General features: G+C 40.8%; 1 protein-coding gene across 1 annotated transcript in view; it reads left to right on the forward strand.

Annotated features, from left to right (window-relative positions):
- Nucleotides 1-17,835, forward strand: part of kcnh3 (potassium voltage-gated channel, subfamily H (eag-related), member 3) — a 133,023-nt gene that overhangs the window by 112,086 nt on the left and 3,102 nt on the right. Inside the window, exons 9-12 of the mRNA XM_067604169.1 lie at nucleotides 1,298-1,497; nucleotides 2,907-3,156; nucleotides 13,112-13,326; nucleotides 17,354-17,610. Of these exons, the coding sequence (XP_067460270.1) occupies nucleotides 1,298-1,497; nucleotides 2,907-3,156; nucleotides 13,112-13,326; nucleotides 17,354-17,610 (922 nt within the window). The remainder of the gene's footprint in view (nucleotides 1-1,297; nucleotides 1,498-2,906; nucleotides 3,157-13,111; nucleotides 13,327-17,353; nucleotides 17,611-17,835) is intronic.

Consider the following 17,835-nt stretch of genomic DNA (forward strand, 5'->3'; position numbering starts at 1 on the left):
GCCATGACTCGAGTTGAGCTGGCACACTCTGAGTGCATAATAATAATCAGGGCTGAAAATAGTTCACAACAAATGCACTGTTTACTTCCATTAGTAAGAGTAGAGTGAGATGTATTAAAAACTACAGTGCCAAGCTGTTTTAGGAAATTACTGAACCTTTTTCTAAAAAAAATAAACTATATTGTTATCATTTTTTAAAGATTTACATGGGTTCAGGGCCGAGTGCCAGAGACAGGGGAGGGAAATCAAAAAATATTGAGATATTAATGCATTTTTGGTTTTGGTCTTACATGGGATTTGTTGACAATAAGAAAAACACAGAATAACATCAGCTTCATCTATTAGTAAAATTTGGGTTTTGGAATGAGTATAGGTGTTACCTTTGTGTTGTATTGAGTTTTAATAACTTTGCACTGGCAGTGATGTGTGTATAATTATGGTCCTCTAAAGTTAAAAAGGGAGACAAGAGAAAAGGGAAGAGATGACATGACTTAATGAATCCCTCTGAATTTTATCCTACTGAGTTTGGAGTTCTCTAGTGGTCATCTGCCCTAAAGCAGTAACAGACAGATATTTATACATTTTTACACCAGAGTTTTCCAAAAATGTGAGTTTGGTCGCTCCGCCTGAGGGAGCAGTCATCCTAAGATAATGTCATTAGTCTGGGTTTCAGTGGACTGTGTAAGTGTCCTGTAGTCTAAACGCTGTTTCAGCGGCTTTTCTACTCGAGCAAGAATTAAATTTAGAGAGAGGGAAACTGCTATGCAGTACACTCAGGAAAGTGCATTATAAAATAGACAGCCCCAGTCATCACTTGGTGATATGTGGTTAGCTGTTCAAATTCAGCACAAACCTGACTGTGGAACTGTTTAATAAAAATGAATGTCACAACCACACAAGAATCATTGCTCATACTGGGATTAGAGTTGTTTTGGGTTTTAGAATAATAATTTAGTTGTCCTCATAAGTGTTTTGTTCACTAGTAAACAACATTTGAATTATTTTTATTTCAGCAGTGTATTACTGCCATTGGTGGAAGCAGTAATCCACTTGAGGCAGTGCTTTACAGTGGTTTTAGAGCAGCTAAGTCGTTTTAAGCTCTGTCCTTTTTAACTTCTTGGGGCTTATAAAGACTTCCAACAAAGCTTCCCGCTGTGCAGAAGCATTATGGGATTTTCCTGTGGGCCATTGTAGACATTAAACCTTAAAACATAAAAACATTAAAGTAACAGTAATTAAATCTGCATCATACTAAAAAACACAGCACCATAAAGAAACCTTTCCTCTGTCTTATCAGCACTGATGCATGCAGTGGTGTTTGGTAACGTGACGGCCATCATCCAGAGAATGTACTCACGTCGTTCGCTCTACCACACCCGCACCAAGGACCTGAAAGACTTCATCAGGGTCCATCGGCTGCCCAAGGCCTTGGAGCAGCGCATGCTGGAGTGTTTCCAGACTACCTGGTCGGTCAATAATGGAATAGACGTCAATGAGGTGAGTTATGATGAAATGTTAGGACTTATGATGAAATGTTTATACCGATTCTATCTTCAAATTAAAACCTTACACCTGCATTAACATGAAGGTCATTTTACTTAAAATGCCATTAAAAAGAAATAGAAACAATATTTTGTTGGGGGGGGGCGTTGTTTCCTGAAGGTTTGAGATTGTATGTGTTGCTTGTAAGCAAGAAACACCCTGATTACTCACCGGAAAACCTTGCTGTTTTTCATTTTTCAGCATTTCCTGCATTCACTAGAAAATAGATCAATAAAAAACATTGATCCCACCTGGGGTAATTGGAAAAACATGCCAAACTGTCCCTATAAGGCAGTGGATCCTATATGTTTTCTGAAACATCCCAGTTTGGAAGCTGATTTTTATTCAAATAATAACATTACCATGAGCATGGCCTCCCACAATGTTTATCTTTACTTCTTTTGTGCAAATGAATGCATGTGTGTTATATGGAGCGGAGCAGGTGGACCCAAATGCAGGAGACCGTAGGCAGAGCAAAGCTGAAGAATAATGCCTTTATTCCAGGCTCAGGTACAGGCAAAGTAAAACTGAATATAATTGAACAAACAGAGCAGAACAAACTGAACAGAACAAAGGATCCAACAACATGAAACTGAAAACCAGCACTTAAATACAAACTAAACTGACAAAGGGATGAGGTGCAGGTGGAACAGAAGAACAGGAAAGGAACTAATAGGCTGGGGAAGACACAGGGAGCAGAGCAGGGTTAACAAGACTAATGTAGGGCAGGTGTGGAGGGAGAGTGTGAAGGGAAAAGCAGGCTGGGGTCACAGGAGGAAAAACACAGAGGGAACTAAAAACCCAGAAACAAAATCCTCTCTACAGTACCTCACACTAACATTTTAAACCTTCAAACATACATGTGAAACCAACATAAGAAACAACAAAAGTCTGACAGATTGTTGAACCATTTTAGCATTTTAGATATTTACAGAACATCACCCTTCTGTCCACCTACAGATACCCCTTCAATCTATCCATGAATGTCGATAGCAAACAGATCAATAATCACAAAGGGCATCTTTGGCAATGTAAGATCACAACACAGGATTAAACAGTCAGTTCATCTTAATATTCAAAGTATCTGTCCTTGTCCCACTCAGTCAAGACTTAACATCACAGGGAACAAAAAGCTGAGGGTCTCTGGTAGACTGGTGGATAATGGCAGCTAAGGAACATAGAGCCAGCAACATTTATACAGTGAAAAAAAAAGGTTTATTTGGCTTTAATTCATTTTTCCTGGTCATGTGAGGTCATGCAGTGACTCTGTTCCCCAGTTTGGGAATCACTGCTTTAAGGTGGCTGAAGATGACAGAGTTTCTGTGAAAAGAAATGTTAAATGTGAACCTGCTCTGTCTTTACAGCTACTGAAGGACTTCCCAGATGAGCTGAGGGCAGACATCGCCATGCATCTGAACAAGGAGCTGCTTCAGCTGCCCCTGTTCGAGTCAGCCAGCAGGGGCTGCCTGCGCTCCCTCTCCCTCATCATCAAAACCTCTTTCTGTGCCCCGGGAGAGTTCCTAATCCGGCAGGGAGACGCACTACAGGCCATCTACTTCGTCTGCTCTGGGTCCATGGAGGTCCTGAAAGACAACACTGTGCTGGCCATACTGGGTAAGTCAGTGGGACCAGGAGTTAGTTACAGGCAGCAATGTTCATGTTCATTTGAATGTTGTGGTTCCTCAAAAAAGACAAAGTTTTCCCTCTGCTGAGGTTTTGAGATATCTAAGATTTACAAATAGCCATAAAGGGGATGCAAGCAACTATTTCCGTAGTTAGATTTATATCTATTATAGTCATTTGATTACTTTTATTTTTTCTAATATAATACAGAATTGTGTCTAAATTGTACCCAGAGGATAATAGAATATTGTGGAATTTGTTTAAAAACGGCATCTGCTGACAATGTGTCTGTGTATTTAGTCTGGTGGAGTGGGTCCTTGGAAATAACTCAAACAACATATTTGCTCCCACTTGTGTTTTTTTCCTTCAATATTCAAGCTATTTTTCTATTTTTTTACCCAAATTACCTCAGTCTATATTCAAATTAATGGTGAGACGGGAACAAAAACTGCTAATGAAGCGGCTTTAGTTGAAAATCCAGAGCTATTTGATTTGTTTACTGTCCGATTGCAGAATTACATTCTGGTTACCTAATTAGACTAAAATGCAACAGGGGTAGCCTATTATTTGAAGGAAATAATGTGTAATAGATTTGGATGAAAACGACACAGCAATCCCACAGTTTGACAATTACCTGTCAGTCTGAGATTTAATGAGAGGATTTGGTATGATCGTGATCTGCACTGTGTTGCATAGTTAATGAAAGGGAGAATTGTTCATTTGAAGAACGCTGTGATAAGAGCCGGGCGAATATGTCTATTTCATATCAAATGCTGTTAAGGGAAGTACAGACTTGAGGTCTTTAGAGAAAAAAAGAGCGACAGATCATCTCTCATTTCAGTGATTACAGTTAAAATAATTTCACAGTACTGCGTTTGGTTTCATCCAATCAGACATGCAGAGCAACTTGATCTGGATTCAAGTGGAAATTAAGGTTGATGAAGGAGACAAAGGAAAGAAGGAGGAAGGCAGGACAGAAAGACAAATGTGATATGTGTGTTTCTGTGTATGTGTATGTGTGTGTGTGTGTCTGTGTATAGTTGTATGTATATGTATGTGTGTGTGTGACACTGAAACAACAGGGAAGGCAGGGCTGAGAGACAGCTGATAAAGAGCTGCTGTTTGTGCTCTGCTGCTTTAGTTATCACCATGCGTGGCACACACACACAGTCACGGCTTCCCACAGTGTTAAGCCTGTGAGATATAATTCTTCTGTCCATTGTGAATAGAGATGCAGGAAGTCTTTCTATCAGACCTGACATATGTCAGGGTTGTATAGACACTGACAAAGAGATGAATGAATTAGGTTGCTCGATCACTTCTGTTTCCTATTTCTCCTACAGATGGACAAAGCGGCATTCCAATTTTTGTATTAACCAACATTTAGTTCACTACTCGAAATCACTGTTCAGCTTCTGACCCATTCATAAAACATTTACAGCATATGTCGTTGTGTGTGTCAAATCATCTGACATGCAAATTTTTTTCATTTTAAGTTCCTGACGGCAGCAAAAGGAAAAAACTGAGCAGAAACAGACAGACAAGGAAGAGCTTGACGCCCTCAGATACAAACTTCATCGAAGGATCAAAGTGATCTCCGAGAAGAGTGACGCATCAAAGTAAATCATTAAAATAAAAAAAATTCGAAATTTCAGGATCACCACTTTTTCATTTAATTGTGTGCAAGTGTTGATAGTCTAACGATGAGTTTGACTGATGATGCATTTATTATCCAAGAACACTTCAAGGTTCAACAGTTCATGCAACTAGAGATCACACGTTTCATAGAAAACTCTGAAAGTCTTCCAGTCAAAGAAAAGTCTTCAAAACACACCAAAACAATGTGCTCTGCAAAGGAATGAGCTGTTTTGGAAATGGTTTGAAGGTGCAACAAAATTGATCTGTGTTGCTATATGAGCTGTCTTAGGTGTTTCAAGATTTCAAAATATTCTTTTTTCGTCGGAAGTCTTTACTGTCAGCCAGCAGCTGTGAATAGTGCTCTGTTCAGGGTGAAGTTGATGTTTTGTAGGCGGCTTGCAGGTATGTTTCATAACTAGGCACATGCTAAAATGAAATCTTAGTAGTACGATCTGCAATATTGCCTCAGTCATTACCAAAATAACAATCTGACAGCATTTAGAATAATTTCTATTTTTTCTACGGCACAGAGGAATAAGATATATCAGGCTTTGGATGCACACACCATACTTAAAAGTAGGATGAGTTCATTTCTGGTTTGGCTCTGCACATGAGATTTGTTGACAATAAGAAAAATATAAAAATTGCCAGCCTTATCCTTAAACACTTTGAACACCCTCAAATGGTGAAATCATTTGAAGCCACAAAAAGAAACATATAGTTGTCTAAGTGGTTAAAATGTCTTGACAAACTATGTACGTAAAAGTATGAACTGGTCAGGTGGAACAGGCGGTGATGGTGGTGTCACACATAAAAAATCCAGGTTTTCACACTCTGAGATCGAATTTTGATTAATGCTATAATCATGTAACTGTGTGAGGAAAACAGTGACATGTATGGACCAAAAACCAGGGAGGCAGAGAGAGAATAAAAGATGTGTACGTGTGTGTGTGTGCGTGCACTGGCATTTGTGAAAATTTGTCTCTGGAGATGTGAAGGTGGACTTGTGTTCCAGTGAAGACTAATATTAAACAGGACACTGATTTGCAGACAGTGTGTGGGTGGGAAAGTCAGAGAGTCATGTAGAGTCGGCTGCTTTTACCACAAATATCACAACCACCAGTATTACAGTTTACTTGTCATCTCTATACCTTATTAAAATTCAGACTTCATTTACTCCATTCTATCCATTTACCAAAGAAGCATATGAATGCTTTTTCTTTCCTTTGTTCTCAGTATTTCCACCTTTTCTTGTCTGTGTGATGTGACTGCTGCACTTGTAGATTGATGTCAGTTTTGCAGACTACCCATGTGCACCAAGAATGGATGGATGAGCAGGTAGATGAATAGATAGAAGGATGACCTGAAGAACTGATTGAACAGATAGAGGCCCTTTATAGGATGAGTCTCATTTCACTTTTCTTACAGCGGTAGAGCATTCATTCACGATACACGCACTGTCCGTTTATCTGAGACGTGCAACCGTGTCATGTTGCCTCTGTTTGTACTGATAGATGCTCTCCATATATGGATGCTAAGTTGGGATTCCCTTTGAGAGTGATGGATGAGTTATAACGGCTAATGCATGGAAATTTAGGATCAGAGAGATGCGGTTTTGCCCTTCCCTGCTCGCCATTAGCCTGCGTATGTTTGATTGATGAGGAATGCCTCTCATCACTGTCAGAGATGCTTATTTAGAAAGCAGCAGAGTTATAAAGTACTTGCCATTGGAGTAAAGGCCAAACCATAGATTCACGAGGACATGAAACATCAATAAAATATTCACCAGATAAACAGCCATGCATCACATAATAGCCCATAAACTGCTTTTACTTATTATGTATTATTCTATTATTGTATTTAACATACTTAAGTATAATGACCAATAGTACAAATAATCATCACATCTACACCATCACTACCACCAACCTACAGACAAAACACACACTCCATAGTTACATTTGCTAAATGTTTCCCACCAGTTTGAGGCCTTAGTGTCTACTTTCAAATGCACAATGTTACATGAAGATAAACCGTATCTTATCTTAGATGGGTAGATTTCATGAACAAATATTTTAAATATTTTATACACAGTCACAAATTTCATCCATGAAACAAAGTAAAATATGGACTTGAGTAGATTGTATATAACATCAAACACTGTCTACATGTTGATATTGATATGTTGATATTTTTTTCTGTTTCTCTACATTTAGAGGAGCCCATTTTACCGTGAAATCAGTTATATTCATTTATTTGTTGCAGTTGGTGATTATATAATGTACACTTCAAGTGTCGAACAACATGGGATCTGCACTCCAAACTGCATTTTTCCAGTGTTCAAGTGGTGGAGAGTTGTACACACCATCATCTCTGGTGTTATTGTATTGTTTTAATATTTTGGCACACTGATTGAATCCTTATTAAAGGGGAACTTCGGTAACTTCGGTTGTGTCTAAGTGACTAATGGGGACAACAAGTTTTGAAATTGATCCAGTATTGAGCGAGAGTGTTTCAGCCTGCAGCCATGAAATGGGCTGCAATGTAATCCGACGGGGCAATAGGACCCCGTCAATACCATGGATGTATAAAGAGAACTGGATACAGCGTTGGAGGTGGGGCTCCATTCATTTCTATGAAAGTTGCTTAGTGCCACATGAAGCCAAAAAAGTTCAACGGCTTCCACATTGCTTCCGTATCTATGGGGCCCATAAAGCAAGTGCACTAGTGACTTTTACAGGCCAAGCCAACTACTTCCGGTTTAGCCCTCCGGCTAACTTGGGGATAAAACAATTCAATCGTGCCGCTCTACTAGACTTTTGAAAGATTCATTTTGCAGGGGTTGTGATGCTCAAAAAAATGTACCCGCTGATACAGATGTCTCTTCCACAATGTAAATCTATGGGAAAAAGTCTTTTTGGGCCAAATAGCATCACGTGATGTTATAATTGCATGGTTTGGCCGCTATGTCACCTGGTGCTGTTCCTGGGGGCTTGGTCAATACGTCCACTAAAAGTGCTAACCTAACCAAGTCTCGCTCAAGAAGAAGTCTCATTCTGAAATCCCATGAGAGTTGAAAATGTTGTCCAAATCAGCTAAATATTCAGCCATGACTTTGAAAATCTTTTAGATAACACTAAGCTATGCTTTCTGTACTCCAACACAACAAACTCCTCCTGGCACTCTTCTCTCCAACTCTGTCATGGATCAATGTTTAGCTGATTTCGACACTTGGGAGATTTCGGAACGAGAATTCTCCTTGAACGAGACTTGGTGGGACACAATAACAAACAAGGTAAAGAAAAATGTTTTATTTCTCTGTATGGTCCTTTCCATAATGTTGTCAGACACTTATAATAACAATCTGAGCATGTCGATGGCAAAAACAAGCACTTTTAGTGGACGTATTGATGGGACTCTATTGCACTGCTGCTGGCTGAAACGCTCTCGCTCAATACTGGACCAATTTCAAAAAATGTTGTCCCCATAAGTCACTTATGGGAAAATAGGGTCCAGCTTTAAAAATATCAAAGTTTCCCTTTAACGCAACCACCATCTTTACAAAGTTCATTATTGTTGAATTTTTCCAAAATCTTGATGCCAAGAGGCAAATTACCTGCACCTTGTGAGCAGGTCTAAGTGAGTCAGACTAATTTTAGTGCTAAAATGCAATGTGAATTACTCATACTTCAAAAACCTAGAAGTCCTAAAGTTATGAGTGACACATCCCTTATTTTTAGGAGTTTCCTCTATGTAACTCAGTCAGTTAGGAGCTACCTTTAGGATGTTTTGTGAGTAAGGCCCCGAACTGACTGAGGGTATTTAACTAAGCAGGATTAGAAAGTTGGAAAGTGTGAATAATCCTGTGATACTGGTTTGAATCTAACAAACATAGTATTTCAGCTAGTGACTTATGGAGGAAAATGGCTCGAAAATATAAATGGAGCTATTAGGTGGTGATATATCATTGCTGTATAAGAAACAACAGAGTGAATATAGTTTACCCAACACTCTCTCTGGTAACATCAGAAGTGCATCTGCGTGTTGCTACAGAGATTCACTTTTATTTGAGGTAGTTATGCTTTCAGACATGCAGAGCAATTTCTGAAAGAAATGTGAATCAACCAACATCTAGCAGTTATCATACCAACACTGAAAAGAATCAAGCAAATAGGAAAATTGTGTGATCTGAAACACACCTGTGACAACAGCTTAGAATAATTTCTTTAGTTGACTGTCATGCAGGCTGAAATCTAATTTCCTCTGGATGTGCTTCAAAGCCGTTATAACACTAATCCAGCAAACAGGGCAAGCTCCTCTGAGGTGTGTTTGTATGAATGTGTAGGGGGGTGGGGGGATGGGGGTTACATGAGCGTTTATGTGTGTGGCAAGGACAGATGTACATGTCTCAAAAGTCAGTTTCTCAAAAGGTCAAGATGTATTGAATTAATGGTCTGTACCTGTGTGCCTGCATTTCCATGTGTGTCAATCTGTGTGTGTGTGTGTGTGTGTGTGTGTGTGTGAGATGAAGTGGATTTATCTTCAAATGCCAAGCCCCCGGCCTATATTTGATCTTGATCATGACACGCATGCACGCACGCACACACACACAAACACACATCAATAGACGGAATGCGGTGCTGTGCTGGTATTAATAATGAATAGATTTTACATTATTAAAGCACTTTGATTATTAATGCTGAAGTGTGGATCGAGCAGAGCCCTGCAGAGCCCTGCAGAGCCCAGGGTGCTCTTCACATGTTACAGCCCATCTCGGCCTTTACAGCATTACACTGAGGAATGCCCTTGTTGATAATTAAAAAGGTTCATCTCAAACTGAAGGTCATTCTAACCAAATCAATGTCGGACTATTAGTGCAAACACAAAAAAAATTAATTAGAGCCAACATTTTCTACCTCATACTGCGCCGTGTAATGTTTACGAAATTCTGAAACATGAACACACATTCAATCAACTATCCACACACACACACACCAATTAGCAGCAATATCATTTAAACCCATTGGAATCCATTTTATCTGAGCTGTGGTTGTTCTCCCCACATGTACAGTAACTAAGGAACAGCAATGGATCCATGCACGACTAATGAAACACGTTGGTCCCGCGGAGATGATGCAGACACCTGAGACTAATTTCCTACAGATTTCATTAAACCAGGACCAGTAATTTAATAATTTCATCAGCCTGTAAATTTCATCTGTAATTGACCTTTACTTTGACCATCCCACCAAATAAGTGTTATGTATGAAGGGATGTGTGATTTTAATGTTGTGTGACACACCTAGTTTAGGCTTAAAAATATTGACCTTTCCTTTTATCACACCCCATGTGAGGCACAGCTGCCTAGTTTGTAAGCTTGGCTGGATGAGAAAAGCAGGTTTGTGGTCATTCTGAGCAGTTAAGACTTCAAGTTGAAGTGTTGACCTTTAATCATAGTGCCACCACTAGACCGATCAGCACAATATAGCTGTTGTACCACAGTTTGAAGCTCGTCCTGCCAAGTTAAAACTTAGTGCTGTATAGAGTTTAAACTGAAATTTCACATTTTAAAAGAAAAACTGAAGACAAATGAGTCGGCACGTTACATGAAAGGCTCAAAATCACCGGCATTGTTAAAACTAACCTCTTTTATGAGTTCTGTCTTTTTCGCATATACTCAGACACACAGATACAAACACGCTGAAGACGAGACAGATACACACTCTTAAATGTCACATTCAAGTGTTCATCTCCTGCTCAGTTTAACATTTTGCTGTGATTATCAGAGAAAGCTTTCCCTGACGCTGCTGTCACTCTCGGCTCGGTTGCCACCCATCATCTCTGCGAAAAAGACAATTTGAGCTGAATTGTGGAGGGAGGGGAGGGGTGGGAAAGAAAAGAAATGGAGGAGTGGAGATGTGAGTGATGTGAAAAAGACAGAGAGACAGACGGAGCATGTAAAGAGCCCATCATGCCAAATTAAGTAGAAGCACAGATGGGGGGGAAGGGGATCGAGAAATGAGGATGCAGAAGAGGGTTGGACGGCGTTGAGTCAGACCTGCCAACACTCCCGTTTTTTCCCGGGCCATCTCCCAGCAGCCTCCTGCTTTGTTGTTTCTCCTGTAATTTGCATGGCCCTCAAACTTTATTATGGATAGTCGTCATACATGGGTCCATAAGTTTTGTATGTTTGTCTGATGTTACCCAAGTTGCTAGATTGTCTATGAATCACAATCTACACACACAGTCCACGCACTGCATACAATATCAACCCATCTGTTGCCGCAACCTAGCAACCCACAACCCGATTCAAGGGGCGTGTGCACAGCTGCTCTCTGCACAGGCAGGTGGACCAGATAACTGTTGTCAAAATGTCAGGGCAGGACGGCGTTCCACCTAAAAAAATCCAAATACACCTGCAAATTTAAGCAGAATTGGACTGAACAGTTTCCATAGGATCTTTCATAGTGTATGTATTAAACACAGGCTTGCTTCAACGTGCATCACAAACCTCGGCCTTGTGTTGAATTAGAGAGATATTGCTGCGCATTAAAAAACCTCACGTATTTTGAAACCTAAATGTTGGCAGGTATGCATTGAGCGGAGGTGGTTAGAGGTTCAGAGGATGAGTAGAGGGCCGTGTTCAATAGCTACTGTTGCTCACATGGCGTGCTCTGAGCTCCTGCTCACCCTACCTCTCTCCTTCCTTCTCTGTTTGTCACCCCCACCCATCCATTTCCCCTTAATCAAGCTGTGCCAGTCTGCTGCCACCCCCACACTGTGTCCCTCTCCAATTCCTCTCTCTCACCTTTCTTCTTCTCATCTTCTCACCCCTCCCTCTTTTCAATCCTCCCCCACACTCCATCACCCATTTTAGTTCCCTGCTCGCCTCTGCCCTACCTTGCCCTGCCTCCCTCCATCTTGGCTCTGTTCCTTCTCTGCTCATTTTCCTCCAGCCCCCACTTTCCACTCCCTTTCTTATCCTCTCATTCCTCCTCTCAGCTGTGCGGCGGTGCAGCCCCACAAGCACTCTTTGTTTGACTTTTCCCTTTTTTCCCCTCTTATACTGAAAAGGGCTTTCTCTGTCACAAGCAGAGACTGTATATAAAGATCTTCATATACAGACTACGATCACAAGCCTCACAAATTAATGACTATAATACATTTACATTTTCTTTTTGATATTATGTGCTCAGGTAACAGATTATATAAGAATACTGCATGGACATACTAGATGGTTATATAATGTTGAGGAATAAAGCGAATACTAACCTGAGCAGCACCATCGTTATCTTGTTACCTTGAGCAGCATTGTTTCTCCCCCAGTGGTTTAGTTGTGCTGTGAAATGCCAACAGGCAGCTTCTCTGCATTGTATTCACAGAACCCGTCAGGGTTTTCAAAAATAATCCACTCCAACATGATTACCTCAAAAGAAATGGTGGACGGTGCCCACAATATGTTCTGAAATACAATCATCTTTGCAGATCCTGTAATTGTTTTGAGTGGCTGAAGAAAAGCCAGAAGAAAAAATGGGTCTCACTGCAATAATGCTCAGAGAAAGAGTTATACAACTGGACATTGTTGTGCTAAAAGTCATTTACAATCATACGTATATTAAAGGGGTTTTTCAGCAGTCTAGTATTGTTCCATAAAGTCAGAGGACTTTTATTAAAAGAAGGAAAAAAATCGAAGCTGCATGGCCAAAAAACAAACCCATAATTTTAACTTTGTTAGACGCTCCCTACTTGGTAAAAATGTGTGGTCTCTAATCCCAAACCGAGACAACCCGAGACTCACGACTAGTATTAACTATATTGACTAACTTTTGTCATGTACATCAGGGAAATACACCAATTTAATTGTTGCTGTGTCTGTAATTTAACTTACAAAAATCTGCATAGTTTTATCAATCTCATCCACACTTGACATTCAGGAAGATAGTACTAACTGTTCAATGCGCTTTGTGCACGTATCTTTTGGAAAGGGCATTTTTAAGTGGGAGCAGTGAATTTCGCAGGTACATTAAACAAACAATCCAACACATTCTCCCACTCCTGATGTTGAAATGACTTTGCAGGTCCATAGCTTTCATCTTCTGTCTTTGATGATCTGATGCTTTGACAGTCTGTGTGTTTACTTCATTCAGCTAGCTTCATTGATGCTGATCCGTTTCCTTCACGGGGAGACTGCTAAGGAAAACAGACTCACTGCGAATTACTGCTTCAATGACTTAAACATGTCTATATGTCTTTCAGTGTCTCTTTGTATTTGTCTAACATCTGCCTCTGTGTCTGTGCACCTCCCCAGGTAAAGGAGATCTGATCGGCTCGGACTCCCTGACAAAGGAGCAGGTGATCAAGACCAACGCCAACGTCAAAGCCCTGACCTACTGCGACCTGCAGTATATCAGCCTCAAGGGCCTCCGCGAAGTCCTGCGACTCTACCCTGAATACGCCCAGAAGTTCATCAGCGAGATACAGCACGACCTCACTTACAATCTCCGAGAGGGCCACGGGGCTGATGTAAGCACACACAGTAATGTTAAGCGCTGAAGAACAGAGAGTATTACTATGCATTAAGAGTTGTGAATTAATTGTTTGTGTAAGATTGTTTGCAAGTTAGCAAACTTGCCTCCATCTAATTACCCCTTAAGGAATGAATACAGTATTTTGAAATGAATCAAATTAGTAACAAGTTAGACTGCCCCCTAGTGGCCGTACTGAAAATATATAACAATAAATATATTATATATATATAACAACTAAAATAGACTAAATAAAACATAAAAGATTGAAAATGGAAAAAAAAAGAAAAAAGCTGATAAAAGAGACTAAAGATATGGCTATAATTATAAAAGTATAATTATAAAAGTGTGCCTGTGGATGGCGTATATTTATAAATCACAGCACTCCATGTGCTCAAAGTTCAAATATAAAATAAAATTTTATGGTGCAAATGTGTAGCCTGAGGGAACGCTCACCTTAAGAGGGATCTCGTGATAAATGCTACGCATGACCTCTCCACCACTAATTTAAAAAACACACACATAGATCTGCACACACCACAATTTGACAAGCGTAGCCTTGAGGGGGTTTTTTTTCTTCACTTTCTTTACTCCTGCCATCAAATACACAAACACGCAGACTGCGCCTTTGGCTGGTACAGTAGCAGCAGAGGGAGCAAAACATAGGGACAAGAATAGCTTGGTGCTGCTGTTTGAAGCTGTCCTGTTGCTAAAAATAGAACAGGGGGGAAGCACGGGCTCTCCCTGACTGGCTGTATCCCCTGCAGCTGCTGCTAAGATTGGATCCTGCTCGATATAAATAGCCCAGCCAGCCGAGGAGGAGAGCAGGGGAGGAGGAGGAGGAGGAGAGACGAAGAGGAGGGGGGAGATCTCATTTTCTATTCTTCTCTTCCTCAATCCCTCCTTTTCCACTGCAGTGCTTTGTCTCTCCAGGGCACAGCACACTTACTGCAGAGTACGAGTGGAGATCAAATGTGTAAATGTGTGCGCACTTATTGGTGTGTGTGTGTGTGTGTGTGTGTGTGTGTGTGTGTGTGTGTGTGTGTGTGTGTGTGTGTATATATAGGGGTATCAAGAGGATGCATGATTCCAGATGCACAAGCTGCTGCCCATATCTTAGGTCTGGGCTGCAGATGTCCGTTTTGGTTATGTATGCAAATCCCTTCTGGTACCAGCAGCCCAGGAGAGTGTGCTTGCATATGTATGTAAGACAAAGCCTGCTGATATCTAGCACCTCATTACTCTGTAAACAAATACATCTAGAGACAATCTCAGAGGATGAATGAAGAATGATAATAATATTTCATACTAACAGAAAAGAGAAATGTAAGTCTGAAGGCAAAAAGGATGATACAGAAGAAGAGGGAAAGTAGGAAAGTTTTTACTCAGCACGGATGAAGGCAGAAGATCTGTCAGGAAAAAAAGGAGAAAGGAAAAGATCCATCATGTTAGTAATGGTTGTGTCGCTCCCTGCTGATTCACAGGCTTCAGACTGACTGTCATGACCCCGGCGCCGGTGGGCAAAACACTGTAATGTGCAAGAGCAACCAGTTGTGCACCGAGCTCTGCTACAGAAAGAGGAGGATATTATAGTATGTTTTGTACCGTGTCTTCTTGTGCTGTTTAATCTCTGCACAAGAAACATGGCAGTGAGAACAACATGTTGCCTGCATATACTGTACAAACACAAACGTGAACATGCAGACACAAACTGACACTGTTGTTTGAAAAAAAAAAAAAAGCAAAGAGCACTTTGTTCATTCTTGTCACGCACACACCTCACAACCATCCACTTACATGCCTGCACTCAGATTTATGTGTACAGCCTGACTCCATCACACATACACGATGCGAATGCAAACTTCAGCACACCCACGCGCTCACACATACAGACGAGCACACGCCGACACGCGGCAAGCGCACACTTATCACGCCCCCGCATCGCAGAGCGCTCCTTGGTTTCCTCTGGAACTGAGAGCTAAGATTAGAACAAGAGAGCTAAAAATACATCACGGTGGCACAAGAGTGGGGGGAAAGGGGGGGGGAGAAAGAATGAGAAAAACAAGAGAGAATGCTGAGCAGGCAGAGGTGGAGGGAGCACACACTAGATTAAAGGGACAGGAGAGAGAGAGTGTGGCTCAGAGGGGCAAAGGGAAAGCGGAGGGCGTTGGCTTGTCTGCATGATGAGATATGAAATACATTCATTACTCATTGCAGCAGTCAGTCTATGTTGGGGCATGAGATATGTGATTGTTTTGAAGACAGCATAGGAGACTGGCAAAGCTGTTGTTTTTAAAGTCGATGCAATTCATTTGTTTGATCAATCTTTTATTGTTCTCTTCTGTCTTCATCATTGGAAGAAATGTTTCAGTGTAAACAAGAGAGTGATACCACTGTGGATACCTAAGTCTAAGTTTTAATAACCTGAGGAGTCATTTGTGTGTATTCTGCAACTACATACAAAGTACACATATACGCCATATTACACATTATAATCCTGTCATTGTGAAAGAGGATGATAGAGAGATAGAGTTTGATTACAAAATTATGGCCCTGCTGCAAGCAGTACAAAACATAGAGGCAAGTTTGTGACAGTCTCATTAATCTTAAGTCACACCAACACACTCATACACACCGAACATCCAGCTGCATAAAGGATTTCTTTTCTGCTCTTCTTTTCTTTCTTTTTTAGAAGATGAAGAACTTTTAACGTGCGCGTCGTCTTCTCTTTTAATCATAGACAGAGTGCTGTTTTTGTTTAGCTAGTCATTTCTGGAAATTTCAGCAACCCAGTATCAACACTGAAGACAGCCTAAATTATTCAGTTCGTAAGCAGGGACATTGCTGATGGGGAGCAGGGCGAGCCGGGGGAGTGCATGTGTTTGTGTGTGTGTGTTTGTGTGTGTGTGTACTCACTGTAGCATGACAAGCTTCTTTTTGCAGCCTGGCAAAGACAGATGCATTTGGCAAAACAATATTTACTCAAAACAATATAGGAAATAATAATTCAGTAATTCATTCATTTAAATTTGAGCCTCACTTGTTTAACCTAACTCTTCTTTCTGGTTTTTCTCCAGCACTTCCCCATCTTACAAGGTTCACAGGAAAAGTTTGGAGCATGACTTGTCACATCAACTACCTAGGGCATTAAACTTTTTGCTGTCTCTTAACATTTATGAACACAGTTCTTTCATTTCCTTCCCTTTTGCTCATGTTGTCTGATTTATTTATAGATAAGTCATATTTTATCCTCTACATGTTGATTGATACAAAATCAAAACAGAATGCAGCAGCAGGATATAAACCATAAAATAGTAATAATTAAAGACTAAGGAAAACATGCACTAATGTAAAATAAAACAAGGCTACCACATGCATCAAGTATGAAAAATAAAAATACCTACATACTGTACATCCAGCCAACACTCAGATCTCTCCTATGCAAAAGTCTAAAAGAATTCAAAGAATTGTGATATTAGATTGTCATATGACAACAAATGACATATCAACTCAATCATCCCAAAAAAAAAATCACAACTGAAATGTTCCAAATATGAAAGAAAATGAGCCGAGAAATCTCGCAGCGTGTGTATGAGATCGGCTTTGCACAAATGGGGTTTAAAATTGTCTGTTAAATATTCCCACAATTTGGCTTCTTTAGGGTTAAATTCTCTACAAAAATTGCTCACTTTTCTCACGTTTTGTGAAAAAGATGTGTGTTTGTGTCTCCTGAAATCACCTCTGTTAGGAGAAGGGAGTGTGTTGAACTGAAATGATTGTCAAACATACTGGTATAAAGGAACAAACTGTTGTGTTTGTCTACCACCCACTGGTACGATCACGTCATTACACTCTATTTATCAACTGAGTCTGAGGCAACAGTGCTAAAAATATGTCAACCAATAGTTTCCAACCTCACTGTTGCTGCCAATAACAACAGGTGTGGTGGCTCACTCTGCTGGTGCATTCAGGAACTGGTTTGCATCACTTCAATTCAAACTCTCATCATTCTCTTTTTCTCTCAGGTGGACTGGGAAAGTAATGGTAGTCTGGTGAAGAAGCTGCCGTCCATCCGGGAGGATGAGGAGGGTGATGAGGAGCAGAACTCGGTGTCCAATGCCCCCCGCTCCCCACTACGTCTCAGCAGGGGGCTCAACTCGCCCTTGCGCTCCCCTCTCCTGCCACCTAGGCCGTTCCGCGCCCCCTCTGAGCACTCCCGCCCCACCACCCTGCAGATACCAGTGGTCAGCTTCAGCAGCGCACCGCCTGAACTCAGCCCCAGGTAACACACACACATACACACACACTGCTGTAAAAGAAGGAGAAACTGAGTATAACTAATGATCAGAAAGATTCAGGGGATCAGTTCTCAGCATGCAGTTAGGGGAGCAACTGCACTCACTGCAGTTGGCAACATAGATGTCTGGCTGCCATGGCAACCAGTACGATACAGTGCTGGTAGCTGCTGTTGGAAATTGTATGTTTTCCATGATGTTTTCACACTGTA

Source organism: Thunnus thynnus, chromosome 11 (genome assembly GCF_963924715.1).
Source record: "Thunnus thynnus chromosome 11, fThuThy2.1, whole genome shotgun sequence".
NCBI classification, from domain to species: Eukaryota; Metazoa; Chordata; class Actinopteri; order Scombriformes; family Scombridae; genus Thunnus; species Thunnus thynnus.